Source organism: Primulina eburnea, chromosome 9 (genome assembly GCF_022965805.1).
Source record: "Primulina eburnea isolate SZY01 chromosome 9, ASM2296580v1, whole genome shotgun sequence".
Lineage (NCBI taxonomy): Eukaryota > Viridiplantae > Streptophyta > Magnoliopsida > Lamiales > Gesneriaceae > Primulina > Primulina eburnea.
The window spans coordinates 33,036,741-33,057,076 of NC_133109.1; the positions used below are offsets into that span (position 1 = coordinate 33,036,741).

Sequence of the window (20,336 nt, forward strand, 5' to 3'; positions counted from 1 at the left end):
GTGTTATATTTTGATTTAAGCACATCATTAAGCAAACTTTCTTCAAAGAAAATACAACAGCCCTTCATTATTCTCTTGGGGTTTTTCAAAGGAATCTCTCTCCGGTGCACGTTCTACGTCTCGTTTGTGCGTTTTCCGTGCGTTTATACGCAAAGGCATGCCTAATACCTTTATTTTCTCATCATTCACATCATATTAAATATTTTGAATGATCTTTCATGAAAATATGTCATTTAATGGTTTTATTCACGTTTTTATGGGTTTGACATGAGAAAACTTGATTTTCTTGAGGTAGTTCATGTGTTCTTTAATGTTTAACGGGTTGCCAGGTTCCAGGCTTGAAGGGGCACGATCCATGAGTGTATATCTGTCCTAGGAGTGGTTCGAACAGGTCTGGTATGACAGCACAAAGAGGCTGAATGAATTTTTCATGGTTTAGGGTTGTTTGCGGTTTTAGGATGCATATGGCTTAGGAGAGCGAGGGGCAGAACTTGCGGCTTATGAGCTGTTTCTAGAGGTTTAGGAGGCTCGTGTAAAGGCCCTAGATGGGTTAAGACGTGTCTGGTATGGTGCAGCAAGGGTGGCCGTCGAGTTGGTCGCGTTTGGGTAGATATAGGACTCGATCTAGAGAGGGCAAGGACATGGGCTTTGCATGGGCTGGTTGGCCAGGGTTAGGACGGTTCAGGAGGGTCTGTTTAGGTTCCTAATACGTCTTGTTGGAGTCGGGGTTGGTCTGGTCCGAGGCTGGTCCAAGCCGGTCAAGTACAGGGTTGAGCGTTTAGCTTGTCAGTGTGACTAGGGTTCGATCATCTAGAGGGTGCAAGAATTTTTCCAGCAGTTGTAGGGTATTTTCCAGGGGTCCTATGTGGTTGGAAATAAGGGGTTTAAAGGCTGGTCATGTAGGTTCAACTCATGGTTCGAGTTGGGGAAAATTGGGCTACGTTTTGCGTTGATTCGGGTTAAAATCGGGACCCCGGTCCAAGTTTTAGAAAGAATCGTGTAGGTTCTGAAACGGGCTCGAGTTTATGTCTAAGGAATGCTCATAAATATTTTTAGGATGTTTTAAGGAGTTTGATAAGCTTCGAGTCAAAATTTAGAGGTCCAGGAGTAAAACTATCATTTCGGATTTCTAGGGGCAAAATGATCATTTTGCACCCGAGTCGAGTTTTTAGTCCTGGCAGCGCCCTAAACACGATTTTACATGTTCTTAAATGTTTACGTATCACGTATATAACCTTTTTGGTAAATATGAAAAATACGTTGCATGCTTGGTTTTAAGGAAAATTACGTATATGCTTGTTTTTATAAGTGATGAAAATGATGATGTTTTTAAAGGATGGGAGTTGGTTGTGACTGACGATATATGTATACGATGAGCTGTAAGGCCAAGGCTCAGTGGATGGGTAATACTGTCGCTGATGTCCCCGTCGTCGGGTACCACAGTTATACGTAGATGGATCCATCGAATAGAGCTGATACGAAAGTCACAAATAACGAATTGAATTCAATCAAGAAAATATATACGTATATGATGATTATGTTGAGACATATTTTGACACGTTATGATTTTATACGATATGTTTACATTTGCACTTTTAAGATTGTAAAATGTATGTTAAGTACAATAATTTTTACTGTTGCATGTTATGTATATATACTCGTTATAGCGTTACAAGTATGTTGAGTCTTTAGATTCACTATGTGTGAATGATGCAGGTGAGCATGATGTATGGAGATTGGAGGCACTGAAGACTGAGTAGACGAAGCTGGGTGATGCACTAGATAACCTGAGAATCTTGCATTTCTTTCACATAATATGTTTATGAGACATGGGTTTAAACTATATGTATATGGGCCATGAATGATCATTGTTTATTTTATGTATTTTTATCTTTTACTATGTTTTCGATTTAGCAGGATTTGAAAGAGTACGCTTGGATTCTTTTAAACAACATTCTAGAGTATGAGGATGTTAAATTGTTTTTAACAGTAGTATTTTTATCCAGAGGTTAGATGACTTTTAAAAACTTGATTAACTTATTTAAATATTTTTGGTGTGTGAGTATTTTCCGCCTTAACTTTTAAAAAAAATGTTTCAGTGGAATTTTCTAAATGAGCAGATGTCTCACAAGGTATTTGTAAAATGGATTGCAGAACCATAATTAATCCATCACGTGTTATAAATCATATCAACCATATTAGATTCATAATAGACAAATGAAATATGAATATCTTTCTTTTCAAGTCAATCCTTAAATTTATTTCAATCCTTCTTCATGTGTCCTGTCTTTTTCCAGAAGAAACACTGGGATTCTTTTCTTGATGTCAGGTTGAGGTGGAATTATTCCTTTATGTTTTCCCTTGACTTTGGCTTGCTTCTTACACTTTTCTTGTGTAGTCATAAAAACATTATCACTTGTTTCTATTAACAACCTTCCTTCCTCTTAAATACACATGGTCATTAATTCGTTTATTGATCACTTATCCTTATGTATGTTGTAGGAAATTTTGAAGGGTCCATATTGTTGTGGAAGAGTGCATAAAATGTAGTGAAAAAGAAAAGTTTCAGACATTTCTACTTCAAGTATCTTGAGTCGAGCAGCTATGTCCCATATTTCATTATGTGCTTTCACACATCTCTCACACTTGTGAGTCTTAATGAAAAGAATTCCATAATTAGGGTGCTGACAAGTGCCTTATCTGAAGACTGAAGCTGTTCATCAATAGCCTTCAGTAATTCTTTTACATCCTCTTCGAAAGTGTTAATAATAAAAGTTTCAAAAACCTTCATCTTGAAAATTTTTTTCTAAAATTTTTTAAAAAAATCAGATAACTGAATAATATCATCTTCAAGACTTCAAGGTTTAATAGATAACTTCAACAAGAAAAAGTTTTCCTACCAATTATATTCAGAAGAAATTCTTATGAGGTGTGCGTTACCTCCGGCTATCGAATAATTTGTAAGTTTTTCTCCGATTGAAGCCTTCTAAACACTCCAACTCTCTCCGTAAATGGTGTATTTTGTTCTTATGATGAGATGTGCGTTTAGGGACCTCAATCACTGCTATTTATAGGCATTTCTCATATTATCAATGAGTTTATAGAGAGCTTGAGAGTTAAAAGAAGAGGTGTCTGCTTGTCTCAATTTTCTAAAGTTGAGGCAGTACATGTACCGTTTTTCAAAATTGTATGTTATGATCGTCGTCATTTTTTACACGTCTTTTTTTTTTTGATATGAGTCTTTTTCTTAGAGGAAGGTGAAAAGATTTAAAATAATTAATAAGGAAAGTAAAAAATAGAAGGCAATTCATCACATGTAAGATGACATTATTGCCATTATATAATTGGCAAGGACAATCAATCAATCTAGATTTTATAAATATAAGATATTAGTTTGAGAAGCATTTGATTGCCATAGCCTTGCAATGACAAATGTTATTTGAACCACAGCGGTCTCTTTTGAAAAGTTAATGAAAAATGTTTTTGGGCCACAGCGGTCTCTTTTGAAAAGTTGGCAACGCCATCATGCATTAATGCTACGGTGCTACCCCCGAATTATTGTATATGGAACATTGCATTTCACGTGTGATACACCTACATGCATGTAATTTATTACCTCTATAGTTTTATATAATATTTTTTTATGACGATGAAATCTGATGTATCATGTCGTATAATAATATTGTTTTTCTTAAAAAAATTCACATTCACGAATCTGATGTGATTTAAGTAAAATGTAGTTTTGTATTTTTTTTTAAATTATTATTGAATAGTTTGGTTGTCTAAAGGAAGCACTCGAGTTATTTTAGATAATTATAGGTATAGGCAACTTATAATATCTAGAAAAATTAAAACGTACATCTATGGGCGAGCAATTTAATCAACACCTACTACAAGAAAAAATGCTTATGATAACATTCATAAATGTCATCATATTCAATATTTAGTGTCATTTAAGTTTAAGTGACACCTCCAACAAATGTCATCTATTCCAATGTCGTCTTAAACTTACTGACATTTTTTAATGTCATTATAAGATATTAATGACAAATTCATACGTGTTACTAATAATTCATATAATGACAATTTTAAATGTCAGGAAAACTCATATTTAAATACATTTATAGATGCCTTGTTATTATAGTAAGAATGACAAATTTATATGTCAGTTAAAATCATTTATAATGACAATTAAAAGTGTCGTGTATGTTATTTATAGTGACAATAAAAAATGTGGGAATATTTGCGTTGGATAAATATAGAGAAAGGAAATTAGATAAAATAAATGTTAGAATAAAAAAACATATTAGATTAGTTATCCTGACATTTTTAATTGATGTCATTTTTTATATGGAGGGAGACAATTATTTTCCCTCCAATATTTATCTAACTCAAATATTCTCACACTTATTTATAGTGAATTTTTTTAGTTCTTAACGATTTTTTACGATGTGGGAAAAATAATTGTTTCCCTCCATATTAAAGATGACATCAATTAAAAATGTCATGCTAACTAATCTAATATGTTTTTTTTATTTTACATATTATTAATTTTTTACAAGTGTCATTATTAAGTATTTGTAATAACATTTAATTAAAAGTGTCAACAAAAAGTGTCACAATAGCCATTTATTGTTGTAAGTCCTTACTTTTCCTCCAAAATATTGGATTATTTAAGCAATTTACGTAAGACGTCTAGTTAATCTCTCACAGTCTCACTATTAATTTATAAGTGACAAAAACTTGTGTGAGACGGTCTCACGGGTCGTATTTTGTGAGACATATATTTTATTTGGGTCGTCCATGAAAAAGTATTACTTTTTATGCTAAGAGTATTACTTTTTATTGTGAATATCGGTAGGATTGACCCGTTTCACAGATTAAAATCCGTAAGACGGTACCCACTCTTTATAAGTACTAGAAATGTATCCACACTTACTTTTTGTAAGTGGATATACTTTACATGTCATAAACATCATAATTCGTATATATCTCCAAATAAAGTAAAGTAAAAGGATTCCGTGCATGTCTGCGCCTGTAAAAAAAGATGATACAAGCAACTTTACTTCATTCCATAAATTGAGAATTTTAAATTATCACAAACAAGTTGTCGGGACGGGGGACACTTCCTTATTCTTTCCGACGTTAACTTAGCCAAGATTGTTACACAACACACGACATGCACCTCGAAAACATATAACATCAAACCACCACTGTTACAACTTCAAAACATGAAATGCAAACATATCTTAAACACACACTTGAAATCATTACCACCTCGATTAATCAGTGATGCAAGACGATGGAATCGTATTGGAAAACAGCGTCGCCTGAAGTATTAGACCGCCACACGGTGCTGACCGACGTTACGCCTCTTGCGAAGGCGAAAAAACCGGTGCCACCGACTATAGATATGTGTCGTAACGGAGTGAGATAGGCATTGTGACCAGAAAAACTAAGTGTACTTCCATTATACTCCCCATCTGTGAAAACAATTGTGAACGTCATGTGGATACTAGTCTCCTCCAACGAGGCTAAAGCATAGATCCCTCCTGCCTGACCAATTATCTTGGATCCGGGTTCCGGCCCGACTGTCACCGGATCATCGAATACCGACACTAGGCCAAACAAGGTAGGCGAGGTAAAGGTCGTGTTTGCACTAGCCACGACGACAATCGTCGGAGTTGGCGAGGTGAAAATATCTCGAACGTAGAAATTGAGTTTGGTGAGCTTTTCCTTTCCTGAATAATGGGTTGTTAACCACTTTTCGAGGGAGTCGGGGCTGGTTCGAATGCCGACATAGGCGATGCCCACGATTGTTGCTAGGGAGACAAGTGTGAGAAGTATGGACTTGATCTTCTCCATGTTAATTATAATGTATGTTTTTCTCTCAAGAAATGGCTGGTTCAATGAATAGATATGGATTTCTCCAAGTTATATAGAGAGATTTAGAGTTTATCACACTGCTCGCTATCTTGTTTGAATGCAATATCACGTGATAAAATTGTAACGATGATAGATCATTAGGTTGAACTAATATGAGGCTATTCATGATTAGTAGTGGTGCATAAATATAGAACGATATGCATGTTTGTTCAGCCTCATGATCTTTTGAAAATTACGATCGAAATAGTTTATTTTAAATTAAAAAGGGAATGTTATTCACACTCCTAATATTATTAATCATACTCTAACTTAACTTTTAAGTTTATAAATTGACCACAATACCTTTATCACTCTTATTTTTGCTTAAATATTAATAAATGCACTCAATAAAAACTCTAATTGCATAACATGAATATTTCTTCTTTATTTTTCGGTTTTCTCAATTTAATATCTATAATTTTTTTTCTAAAATATGCTAATTTTTTATGTTCATATAAAATGTGCAATTATAATATTACATGATAATACATTCAATGTTTCTTTTGTAAAAGTTTTATTATAACATGAAAAATGTTATTTATATTAATTTTTTTAAAAAAAGTTAATTTAATTTTTATAAGCTCTTGTGCCATAATTTTCTCTACTTTTAGGAAAAAATAAAATAATATTTGTAAAATAGTTATTATGATACAGTATAAATTAAAGTGAGAATTAAAATATTTTAAATTCAAACTTTTATCATCTAAAAATAATATTAAATTAAATTTCGAAAATTCACACGGACGTAGAAAATGTTTCCAACTTAAAAATTTTGAAATTTATTTAATAGTTTCAATATTTACAAAAATTTATTTTAATTAATTGGAAATAATTTTAAGAAATATTATTTATGTGTTTTATTTAAAGGTTGAGAAATATGTTCTAAATAAATTTTATTTATGATTTAGGAAATGTGTTTTCTAAGTTTCATCATTAACTTTTTCTAGTAAATTAACAATACATTTTTTTAAAATAATAACTTTGCTTATACGTTTTAAAATAAATATATACAACGTGAATAAATAATCTAAAAATATAGTAAATTAATATATATGTATATATAAAAGATAGATTTAATTTTTAATTTATTACTGACGGAGAACAGAGGCTGACTGAATAAAAGCATTTTAACACTTCAACTGATCTATTTAACACTTGTATGAAAGTCCGAGCATCTGGTAGCCCGGGGAAAAGATGTCCCGGATACTCACCTGCTCGACTTCTGAAGAATTCATCCTGCAGATTGATCTTGATTTGAACTATCCATATAATATCACGAGTCATCAATGACTCGAGCTCTTATAGGGTATCACCAGCACCTTTTCTTTCCTTTGGCACACTTGGGAGCCATTATTCTTATATGTTATTATTGCTCGCTTTGGCGCTGGCTATGATGAACAATGCGGAAAACATCAAAACTAAAACAAATTTGGCCATTTTTGGAGAAAATTTTTATTATCTTGAGTCGAACTTTTGATTTTTATGTAGTTTACATGTACAATCACAATGCATGTGCCCAATATGTGGGTGGGCAATTTAGTCAACTACTAGAGGTTTTTAAATTTTAATTTGAAAATTTTCGTATTCATTTCATGCGACCTAATCCATAATTTATTTTTGGGAAAAATTATTTATCTAGTAAAGGGACGTGTCCAAGATTGTAAAAGATTTGCGACAACTTTCATTAAGGGGACATGACACGAGCCCTATTATTTCCGGCATCAATAATATATATTCATTGTCCCACGAGAAGTTTAGTACATATTCAATTATTCATTGTCCCACGAGAAGTTTTATATATATATATATATATATATATATAATAGTTTGAATTAACTATTTTGGTCAAAATAGAGACTAATACGACATAGTTGTTATATGGACTCATTGTAAAGTCGTGTTGGTGCGAGCCTGAACCGGAGACGTGACATTAACTTACATAAATCGTTACGAGGAAGAAGAATCATGCTTATCATGCTCACAATATACCTTCGAAAACATGAAATCAAACTACCACAATTACAACTTCGATTCGTGATGTATAATCGGGCCAATAATCAAGCTTGTTCGATTTAAAGAAGCACAAAAGCAATAAGAATGTAGCCCGACGTAAATTAGAGCCCGTCCCATGTTTTGTGATAGTGGGCCGTCCCCAAAATACTCAACTATGATAAACAGACACGCTATATTTTTTTTCTCTCTCAAATACCAAAAATATTTTTCATTTTTATTGTTATTTAATAAAAAAATATTTTGGTATCATAATAAAAATATTTCTTTATCTATATCTATAATTTTTAATTTTTAAATAGTCATAACACATATAACATTAAAAATATTATAAAAAAACAATTTTAAAGTTTTAAAATTTAATAAAATATCTAGATTTTCACAAAAATATTTAGCATCAATTTTTTTTTAATATATATGCAAGCATCGTGTGCCAAAAGACACTATTATATATATTATGATAGTGCCAAAAGACACTATTATATATATTATTATCAAAAGACGGTCTCACAGATTTTTATTCGTGAGATAGATCAATTATGTTCATCTTTAAAATAAAAATTAATATATTTGACATAAAAGCAATACTTTTTCGTGGGTGACCCATATAGAATATCAGTTTCACAAAATTGACCCATGATACTGTCTCACAGGAGTTTTTGTGCAATTTTGAACCACATTTTCTAGTTTTTGAATAAGTTATTCTGTTAAGCATTTTTTGAAAAGAGTTTCTCATCCAAAACTTGATTGTTTAGGCTAATTTCTTTAAAAGCGAACAAAGATTAATCGAAACACGCTCTTTATTTGAAGCATAAGCTAGCTTACTGCCTTAAAATTTAGTTAATTGATAAAAGAACGTCACATAAAGTCAAACTTTGATTAACATTCTATCCATTGATATTCTTTAATGAATTGTACTAATCAAGCAAGATTTTCTGATCACGAAAATTTCATTCAAAGGAAATAAAAAGTGTAAATTTAAAATAAAAAAAAAGCGAAGAGAAAAAGTCATGGTATGAACTCACAAAACCCTTATGAATTAAAAAATGATAAATCTAAGCATATATGTGATCTCAATTTGAATTTTTTGTGTAAATTTTATCATAAACTATATTTATTAATATATACATTTCAAAATATTTGAAAATAACATTCATTTAGACAAGATATATAGCAGGCGGTGTTAGCACCTACATTTGCGTGTAAGCATTAAATAGATTATGGAAGACGACATGTAGAATGTGCTCTTTTCTTGTAGTTTTAGGGAGAATATTTTTTATTTTTTATATTATTCATATAAGCTTAATTTTGTATATAAACAAACTAATTAATCTTACTATCCATTTATCATGCCATTCATCAAGCAAAAACAGAAATTCAACATGGAGAAACCCTACATAGTTTTAACACTTCTCTCGTTAGCAACAATCATGGGTGCTGCCAATGGTGTGGCGATGCGGCCCGAATCAATGGAAAAGTGGTTAAAAACCCGAAACCGGGTAAAGGAAAGGGTCACCCCACTCCAGTTCTACGTTCGAGATGTTTTTAGTATGCCAACCACAACGAACGTCATTGTGGCTAAGGCAAACTCTACTTTTGGTTCGCCTACACTTTTTGGCCTTGTCACGGTGATAGATGATCTGGTGACAGTCGGGCCAGAGCCAGAATCCAAGATAATGGGTCGGGCAGAAGGGATCGTCACGTTCGCCTCGTTGGAAAAGATTAGCTTACACATGACGTTCACCATCGTGTTCACTGATGGGAAGTATAATGGTAGCACACTTAGTTTTGTTGGTCACAATTCATGCCTCGCGGCCGAGCTAGGTCAAATATCTATAGTTGGTGGGACAGGTGCTTTCGTCTTGGCAAGAGGCGTCGCGTTTATTAATACTATATCGTCTAATAGTTCGAGTGATACTCTCTTCGAGTATAACGCGTTTGTGTTATCACATTATTGATTGATCGTGACATGACTTGCGGGGTGTTGAAGATCTCATCTGTTTCACATTTCATGTTTTGAAGTTGTACTTCATTCTTGTAGTTTGATTTCATGTCTTCAATTGTGTAGTGCACTGTAAATATGTCTCCGTTTCCTTGTAATAAATATTGTGCAAGTGTATGGACTTACTCAAAGCTCAAGCTCGACCAGGAATGACAATTTCCTCCGAACCCGTCGGAAGATCCGTTCTATTCGGGTTGGAAGGATTTTTAGACCCGATTAAATAATTGGGTAATTGAGTATAGAGATTTTCGGGTTCGGGTATGGAGGCGGGTTTGATATAATCCGACCCACACCCGACCCGAATAACCGTTTAAATTAATATATATATATATATATATATATATATATATATATATATATATATATACATACATATATATGTGTATGTATATAAATAATCCGATGGGTATGTGGATGCAGATGAAATTCAATACCCGGTGGGTATGAGGATGAATTTAATAAATGAGTATGTGGATGGATGTATGAAATCCGACCCATACCCTACTCATTGCCATCCCTAAGCTCGACTTGTGTACATATTGAGTTACTCGAGCTTGAACTCGAAAAGTGTAATGACCCAACACCACTCACCCATGATCATTACTCATAGCATTTCTCCAGCCCAGACACTGGGTCTTCTACCTTACCAGGATTGATTTGCCAAGACCTCCAGGACATAGCTCAATTGGTAACAGGATTGTTTTGTCAAAATCTATATATCCAAGAAGTCTTGAGTTCGAATCCTGGGAAGGTAAAAGCTACAGTGTCTGGGCTGGAGAAGTCCTACGAGTAATGATCGCGGGTGAGTGGTCTCGGGTCATTACAAAAGGCTCGAACTTTATTTAAATAAATATATACATATATATTTACACTCAGTAGCTCGTGATATGTATATACTCGAATAAACACAATTAATATTCGAACTCGAATCGAGATAGTAAATTTGACTGAGCTGCTCACGAGTTATAAGTAACTTGACTCATTTGCAGTTATCTAAAATAATCTCAATGCTTTTTAGGCAATCATATATTCATATATAACATAAAAAATACAGAGAAAAAAAAAAGATCGCCTCAAAAAGGAAATCTCATGTATCAACCTCAACAAATCCATGTAGCACACGTGTAAGACTATTAATAAACGAGAAAGCTTGGAAACTCACAATGATCCAAAACTGCAAATATTTGGATCAATGGCAAGCATTAAATCTACAGGTAGCATTGAAGCTGGTTCCTGAATTGGCCCTCATGAAGCCTGAAGCAGTACGGGTGATTTGTCGAGTTGACCCCATTAGCGCCCAGTTCATGTGTTGGATTACAGCAAATGAGTTATACGGGAAGACTACGCTGTTGTATGAATTCAAAAGTGCGGTGGTTCCTTCCCTTAGGAGGTTTCTGTACGGGTCGCCTCTTCCACTCATGCCTTGCCATAAGGTCATGTCCGTGCCGTATTTATTCGCCGCGACAGGGCCAAAGACGATGGCTACTTTGGTGTCCGGGCTCACCACCTTCCAATAGCATCGGTGCTCTGGCAACATCCATTGCCTACAAGAAGTATTATTTAATGGAAGAGATTTAGAGAAAATTGTAAATTGGTCTCTAACAATCAAATTCCAGTTTTATTCTCATAATTTTGCTTATTTTTCAATTTTATTCATTTCTATCTTAATTGTGTTCAGTTTGGCTCACATAATTAATTGTTTATTGGAATAAATCTGAAATCAGTCAAGTTAAACAAAATCACAATCATGCAAAGTTTAATGACCAAGTTTACTATCTTCCCAAACATTTACTGTCTGGTTTTGAAGTCATAAAATTAAACTTACTCATGTGAACATGCTGAAGCTTCCGAGAATGGCGTCGCAGGCGTCGGAATAAACCAAGGCAACGGCTGCTGCTGAGGAGCCGGTGGAAGCCGTACTGGTGGAGGCTTCACAGGGGCAACCGGCACTGTGGGCGTGGGGGATTTTTGGCAAAATGACATGGGCTTAGCAGGCTGCGCTAGCAATGGATCCACAGTATACATTTCCATATCAAACATGTTGAACATCAATCTTAGGCTCCCAGCAGGACCAGCAGCTACCCCACAGTCATTTGACCCTTGCCCGCTGCTCGAAACTTGTGCATAGCAACCTCTCAAATCCGGGGTCCCGTCAAACTTCATCGCATAATTTCCCACCCAATCCGTGGTTTCTTCTCTCCATGTTGTGTATTGGCCGCCACTGCCGGGACAGGCCAATGTCACGTTCATTCCTGCAAATGAGAACTACTCTTTTACCAGCTGCAAATAACTTCCAGTGAACACGTAAAACTTTATATCTGTCAACACATAGACGCAATCAGTGTTCGAAATTTACCGGACAAGGGGTAATCGTAAAAGGATATTTGGCCATCTCGGCACTGATCACAGAACACAGTTCCAGTAACCATTGTATCTCCATACACTCCATCAATGGATGCTGCTGCAAAAACAAGAAGAAACCCTGTCAAGAAGAGCTTCCCTGACCAATCCATGGATTCTGAGGAGCTCTGAATTAAGCAGTTAACAAGAGGGAGAGACTGCAGAACCTTAAGTAGCGAAGCTTGAGAAAGATAAATCTCGGTGTGAACGAGTTTGAACGAGTAGAAAAACAAACGAAGAAATACTAATTATAATCGGTGCTAAGCTGCAACGCTCAACTGCCTCCATTTATTATGAGCTCTATCAATTGTGCCTTGGATTCAGGATTGTAAGCAGTTGCATTTAAGGTTGTTGAAATAACTAGGATTCAGCTTTGACATTAAAGGAAAGAGTTGCATTAGAAATTGAGCAACTGTCGTTTTTTGATTTGTTAAGGAAAATTAATAATGGTAAGGAAGGATCTTCATTAATGTCCATCTACTACGGTCTGCTCTCTGAATCTTTCATAGGAAAAGTTGTTCAGAAATGTTGACAAGAAATATTCAAATCCAAAAAACAAATCTTTAGATGAAAGAACCCAAAAATTTAATAAGGGAAAAGTAGAAAATCTAATCCTCTAAATTGTCATGTTTTCTTTTTTTGCCATATAACTTGTCAAAATTGTGTTTTATTTCATAACTTTAATTTTTGTTGGTGGTTTTCAGTCATATTTCGTCGAAGTGCTGATGTTACATCAGAAATTTTCTCGTGTACTAAAAAACAAAGTTATATGACTAAAATACAAATTTGACAAATCAAATTACCAACACAAAGAACTTATCAACTTAAAGTGACTATTTCTCTATTTATTAATAACTTGGTATTTTATGGTGGAGCCAATATACCTAAATGCAACCAAGAAGTTGTTCTCGAGCGAAATTTACCAAACTGAAAATCTAGAATCGTTTACAAAATTTCAATGTTCAGATTTGGTGTAGGTTTTTAACTTTTGGACTGATCAAATTCTTTGATCTTTATCATCCCCTACACACACTCCAAACGAGTTGGAACCACGACGGAGTGATGGGTCGAGTATTTCGTGGTCGGTATGGGGTAAGTTTTACTTTTACACATGTAAATCATGTGCAATTACAGCAATCTTTTCAAACAAAATTCACTATCTGAGTCTGCCCATCTATTGTTTGCAGTTTATAAAGTTAATTAATTGAATTTTCTACATTGGCCATTTTCCAAACATAATGCCAAAGTTGTATAAGTGAATTTAATTTATTTATTAAATATTTTACGTGAACTATTTGTCAAACATTATTTGATATGGATTCAAGTTTCTTTATGAATTATTAGTTATTATTTGACCAATATCTCAACTAAATGTGACTTGAATTTGTCGTTGGTAGCTTGAGTAAAATATTATTTCTTGAGTGGGTCTCATGTGAGACCGTCTCACGGATCTTAATCCGTGAGACGGGTCAACCCTACTCATATTCACAATAAAAAGTAATACTCTTAGCATAAAAAGTAATACTGCTCATTGATGATCCAAATAAGAGACATGTCTCACAAATGCAACCCGTGAGACCGTCTCACACAAGTTTTTGCCTTATTTTCTTAGAACGACTTTCACTTTAAAATTTTCGTACAGTTAACAGTTTTCTTCTAAAGTTTCTCATATATAGACAGCACCATTCGACTTCTGTAATCTATATCTACTCGCTTTTGTTGTCTTTGGACTTAAGGATTTCATACGCATGTTTTTTAAATTCTTTGACTTATTTGAATAAACAAAAGATTTAATTGATTTTTCACTTCGATCTGTATCAATTTGACCAATTTCAATAATAAATCATTTGAAATCTAATATTCTCGGAATCCTTCTCCGAATCAAGACACCTATTCTGAATCAAATACATCAATTCAAGCACAACTTTAATTAATTTAATTTGTCGCTCATTTCAATGTAACAATCCAACCAAAAATATTTATTTGATTTTAATTTTTTATTAAGGTCGAAAGACAAGGGCTTTATACAAGATGAAACTTTAAATATTTATAAAAATCATTTATATGATTATCTCGAGTTCAAAACACCATTATTTTGATAATATATAAAAATAAAAAAATATTCGATATGGTTTAGGATTTTATATATTGAGGGCAATTAAGTGATTTGTGATGTTTTTTATTATTAAATTAAAATTATCACATCTCATAAAAGAGATATTTTATTCTTGTATAAAATTATTTATCACGGGCCCATGATAATATCATGTGCTTTTTAAAAAGTTATGAATATCATGGAATTTTTAAAAAGATATCAAACATGTGATAAAAAGAATTATTTATGAATCTCTTTTATTCAGTGTACCAAACTATGCCTAAAAAAGAATTACAAACGGAAGGAACACCAAAACATGGATCAAAAGTAAATAGAGAAGTTGGAAAGGTCCATCTTATTGGGCTTAACTGGAAATACTTAAATGGATCCAAAGGTGATCCTTGGTTGGTTCTTGGAAATAATTAGGCTTAACTGAAATGTGTTTTTTTTGAAAGAATGTTTTCTTTTTTTCTTAATAATATAATCATATTAACTTAATATTGGCAAACAAGTAATCATTTTTGTTAGAGTAGGTATTTTGTAAATACAGTCTCACGAATTTTTATCTGTGAGACGTGCTAATCCTACCGATATTAACATCAAAAAGTAATATTTTTAGCATAAAAAGTAATATTTTTTCATGGATGATCCAAATAAGATATCAGTCTCATAAAATACGACCTGTGAGAGCGTCTCTTACAATTTTTTGTCTTTTTGTTATGAATTAAAGAAAGATAAATTATAAATTTTGTTTGCAAATTTTGCTTTTATAATAAAAAATTTTAACCCCATGGAAAAAAGCACTACCTTTATATTTTGGGCGGATGAAATATTTAACAATATCAATCAAATCTTGAAGATTCCAAGACAAGATGGCTCTTTCAAAATATATATTTATAAGAAGGTGGCCAGACCATTGTGCCGGTTTATTTCATCCTACTTATGCGGGCATTGCCCCCATGATAGGATGGATGGTCAAGATTTGTCCATGCATATGTAGGACCCACTTTTTTTTTTGAAATTGTATGTTTGACAAGATCTTGGACATCCATCCTCTCATGGAGGCAATGCCCACATGAGTAGGATCTCATTAACCCATTGTGCCCATGTTTGAAAGGAAATGAAATATCTAAAATAGCTAAATTCCCACAATTCGGCTATTCTCTTTTACGAGTAATGAAAAGGTAGTTGAGAAGGCACGTTACGCTGCGGCCCGTGCAACTAATCAACCCTCCGCAATTCAAGGAAAAAATAAATAATCTATACATACATACACATACATATATATATATATATACTAGTCTACGCACACGTTGCGTGCTTATACGATATTTTTTATAATTTATTTGGTTTATATTTAACTGAGGATCAAAATATATTTATAAAAATAATGAGTAGCTACATTGTAATTTTGATATATGAACTAAAAAAATTAAAAAAAAGGATAAAAATACCCAAGTAAGAATTGACCTGCAATCTTATGACTAAGAAACATAAGCTTTATCCACTAAATTACATGTGAATTATATTAATTATTTATATAATTAATAAAACAGACCACCAAAAAGTAGTTAAATAATATAATATAGATATATATAATATAATAAACTGATCGTGACATAGATATTAAATGATGGGCGGGGAAGCCTTCTCTGTCTAAATCAATCAAATAAATATTTCCTTCCAACTGCATTTTGTCCCCTTCTCCTTCTCCCTAATTTCAATCCATTTTTATTTATTTTTTTAAAAAACAAACAAAATGTATTACTTTAAAGAAAATACAGTTTTAATTTTAATTAAAATATGATATGTCCATTGATTCTTTCAAAGTAAATCTAGCGTAAGACGATATCACTAATTTTTATATGTGAGATATGTCAACTCGATTTATATTTATTAAGAAAAATAACATTTTTTTTTATAAAATTGGTATTTTTTTATGAATAAAGTTGAGTCGAAAATACGTCTCACATAATTATTCTATGAGACGGATTCACAAAATTATTTATGTTTATTTAATTGTTCTTCAATTTAATTTTCCCTTGAATTTGTTTTGGAAAATCAGTTCACTACCGGGGGGAGTGGGAATCACTAACCAGGAGAATATCTTTTGGTGTAGGTCTTTTGTGAGACGGTCTCACGAATCTTTATCTATGAGACTGGTCATTCCTATCGATATTCACAATAAAAAGTAATAATCTTAGCATAAAAAGTAATATTTTTTTATGGATGACCTAAATAAGATATATGTCTTATAAAAATACGATATGTGAGACCGTCTCACATAAATTTTTGCATATTTATTTGAAGGCCTCTTGAATCAATCAAAAAGGGTTCATGTTAGCAAATAACATAAAAATTTATTGAACTAAAAAGAAACGCAAGTTAGTATAAGTAAATCAAAGCACATTTTAAACAAATAACAGTGATCCAACAATCTTATAATTACTTAACTATTATCATACTATGTTACAAAAGGACAATAAATTTGCTTATTAATTATTATTATGGTTTTATGTGAAAGATTAAAATATGATTTAACGTCCTTTTATCATATAATATTTGATTCAAAGTTTTACAACGGTTTAAGTAAAAAAATAACTATGCTATTTTTATTTTTTCATTTCATTTATTTAATGAGACAATCGACGTACTGAAATTCGATAATTATCTCTATTAACAGAAAAATCAAAATTTTGTGTTTGAGTTGTTATACAACATTAGGGATGTAAACGAATCAAACTGTTTGTGAATTATTCGAAGCTCGATTCGATAAAAGCTCGTTTGAGCTCGTTTAATGAGGCTCGTTAAGATAAACAAACCAAACTCAAGCTTTACAGTATTCGGCTCGTTAGCTCGTGAACACGTTCGTTGGTAAATTCATGAGTAATTTTTTAGATGAAAAATAATAGTTTGATAATTGATTTATTGATTTTGTACATTATTTATGAATTATATAGAAAAATCTATTAAATTTTTTTATTATAATAAATTTTAATAAGAATAATATATTTTTCTTTAAATATATAATTTACCTTTTAATTAATTTAATGAAAATTTAAATGTATAATTCGTATTTATTAAACTTGTTTAGGCTCGATAAAAGCTTGAATAAGCTCGTGATCCATGTATATATTTGTTAAATAAAGCTCGAGCTCGGCTCGATTATAAACGAACCAAGTTCAAACATTCAAGAGTTCGGCTCGACTCGACTCGACTCGATTACATCCCTATACAACATAAAAAATTCGAATTATACTATTATTATTAACTATATTTTTTAAGAAAACGACAAACTTTACATCCTATTTAATAAATAATTAGACAATCTAAATAATCATAATTAGGGGACAAAGCATGATAAATAACTTACTAAATTGCCATAATTGGAGGCGTAAATGAAACATTTTTTAAAGATAAATAAATAAAACTTTTTGAACTACTAGCTGAGACGACTACGTCACTCGCATAAGCAGGCGCGTGGGAGACAAAGCTGGGGTTTGAGCTGGAGAGACCCCCGAGGTTCTGTTAGAGCTCTTTCTTTCTCAGCACATATCAGATTCAATTTCTGCGCGTGTTTGCTCAAACTCTCATCGATGGCGCCGCCGCCTCCCGGAGTGTACTCCGGCCCTTGTACACTCGCTTTGGTAATTGATTTTTCACACTTTTCGCCGTTATCCCTCTTCTCCTGATTTTTGTGTTTTACGTGTGTGTGTGAGAGATAATGAAAATTGTCTGAATTTTGTTGAATGGCAGGTGGCTCGGGTAACAGCATTCTCATTCGGGCTCGTTTACGGGAACATGAAGCTCAGATTTCTTCGGGTATTTTGCTCTCTTTCTTTTGGTCGTCTCTGTTCTGCTGAATTTGAAATTGTGAAATTGAGTTTATGTAATCTTTGTGCCGGAAGGAATGGGCGTATTAGGGTTTCATTGGGGTAGAAATAATTGACTTACATAGATCTTGCACAATGATGATGATGACGGAAACCAAAATATATAGCTTCCCAAAGTCGCGACTTGCGGAACTGAATTTAAGTTACTGCTTTTTTGTTGAACTAATATTGATGAGTAGAGACGTCAAATGTAGGGGGTAATGTTCATTCAAAATTATCCTTAAATCTTTGTAAGAATTGGGATAAATTTCATGTGCCACCATGTTTTGTGCCGTGATTACTAATTGTCTTTTGACATATAGACACAAGGGCAGTAGAGCAAAGAGTTGAGGACCCCCTCAAATGTAAAACTTTTAATTTTCATTTGCAGTGTTTCCTAAAATTCAGATTTCGCATCCAAAATATATTGAATCATCCTTTAGTTTGATCTGGCCCCTGGTCCTCAATCCTGCATCTGCCCTTATTTCGTATCTAGTGATTCTCTCGATTGAAAGAATTTGTGTTACCATTTTCCTGCAGAAATTTTTTTGTTTATCCCAAATTTTGGTCCGTCCTGTTTTTCTATGAATCTTCCCTTTGTGTCTTTCATTTGACATTAGTTTCTTTCAAAAGTCGGTCATTAGTTTGAGTTAAAATGATTGATTGCTTGAAGCTTTGTGGTGATATGTGATATCGTCTTCATTGGCACTTGGGTGTGAGAATGCTGGGGTTTAACGCTATTGTCAGTTGGCCACTGATGTCACTTTGATTTTGTTTTCAAATAAGGTTAGCTCAGTAAGGGGGTCGACTTTTGTTCTGAACTTTCCATCATAAGTTCATTTTTTTATGATCATTTAAAGGAGTTCACATTCTTCTTGTCTTTTACCCAATCAATTCATCAATGCCACAGCTTGCTTGGACGAATGCATTGCAGTTTTCATGAATTAGAATGTGTCTGTGTTACCTTTGAGTTACGATAGATGAAAAAGTGCTGCTTTCACACATTGCTCAATATTCAATGAGTTGATTAAATAGTCCCGTGATTCAGAAAGCTGGTGCACATGATTATTTTTTTTTTTCTCTTTATAAGTAAGAATGCGATTATCCCTTTCCGGCGCTTCATTATATTTTCCCCTTTACATCGATACTGACGTGCTTGTTCAGACCTCTGAAAATGAAGTTGCTAACCAATGTGATGAACATGTAACCATCTAAAAGGTCCCTCGTATGATTCTTTTTTAAAGTGTATTCTATCGATTCAATTGTTTCACTCATGTCTCGTGTATTTGGAGTGCATATATCATTAACTTTTATTTGTATATCCAGTGTTTGTTCTACTGTTAGTTAATGCACAATATATTCTATTCTTCTGGCTAGAGCTGAGAAGACTGAATTTTTACCATCATCTTGTTTTACCAGGCGAATGCCAAATCTTACAAGAAAGCTGAAGCGAAGGGACATCATTGAAGGAGCCCAGTCTGCGTTTTTTCGCGAAATAGTCCTATCTTCATTCTGCCTTAAGATTTAGGATATGTGGTTTTTCTTCTTGGGACTGTTTAGTTCTTGGAGGATAGAGACATGATTCTGGTCTTACGCAGATTTTGTTTCAATTTTCATGATATTGACTATTTCTGAAGCAAGCACGTCGTGATTTCATGTGACAAACGAGTGAAACGACCGATACCCAATATAAAATATTGCCTTTTGTTTTGTTTTTTTATTTAATGTGATCGGTGCCTGATTATATATAGAACACACAAATCTCATCTTCTCCGAAGCCAAACATTTGAGAATTTTAACAATTTAATATCTCCATAATGAAATAACAAATGGTCGCCTTTTGAATAAGTGATTTACGCATTTCATCAAAAAATTTAATTTATTTACACACATGGTTTCATCAGCCACAAAATTTTCAACCCCAACAATATATTTTCTAAGTCAACGATTTATGTATCTCATTTGACACCAAAATCCTGAATTACCATGATTATTGGAATTTTCGAATTTGGATAAAATATTAGATTTGAGA

At 33.1% G+C, this 20,336-nt stretch overlaps 3 protein-coding genes and 1 long non-coding RNA gene across 4 annotated transcripts; 2 read left to right on the forward strand and 2 right to left on the reverse strand.

Annotated features, from left to right (window-relative positions):
- Positions 1-5,286: 5,286 nt before the first annotated feature.
- Positions 5,287-5,865, reverse strand: LOC140840920 (pterocarpan synthase 1-like). The gene has a single exon (XM_073208071.1). The coding sequence runs from the start codon at positions 5,863-5,865 to the stop codon at positions 5,287-5,289; it is 579 nt and encodes a 192-aa protein (XP_073064172.1).
- Positions 5,866-9,317: 3,452 nt separating this feature from the next.
- On the forward strand, positions 9,318-9,893 carry LOC140840923 (pterocarpan synthase 1-like). The gene has a single exon (XM_073208072.1). The coding sequence runs from the start codon at positions 9,318-9,320 to the stop codon at positions 9,891-9,893; it is 576 nt and encodes a 191-aa protein (XP_073064173.1).
- A 1,074-nt stretch (positions 9,894-10,967) lies between these two features.
- LOC140840604 (uncharacterized) lies at positions 10,968-12,757 on the reverse strand. The gene is made up of 3 exons (XM_073207786.1): positions 12,294-12,757; positions 11,763-12,189; positions 10,968-11,481 (listed from the first exon to the last, which is right to left on the reverse strand). Exons 1-3 carry the CDS (start codon positions 12,448-12,450, stop codon positions 11,127-11,129), a joined length of 939 nt encoding a protein of 312 aa, XP_073063887.1. The 5' UTR covers positions 12,451-12,757; the 3' UTR covers positions 10,968-11,126.
- Positions 12,758-17,858: 5,101 nt separating this feature from the next.
- Positions 17,859-20,021, forward strand: LOC140840605 (uncharacterized). Its single transcript, XR_012120028.1, has 3 exons — positions 17,859-18,079; positions 18,189-18,254; positions 19,724-20,021. It is a non-coding gene; the product is annotated as an uncharacterized lncRNA (long non-coding RNA).
- Positions 20,022-20,336: the final 315 nt, after the last annotated feature.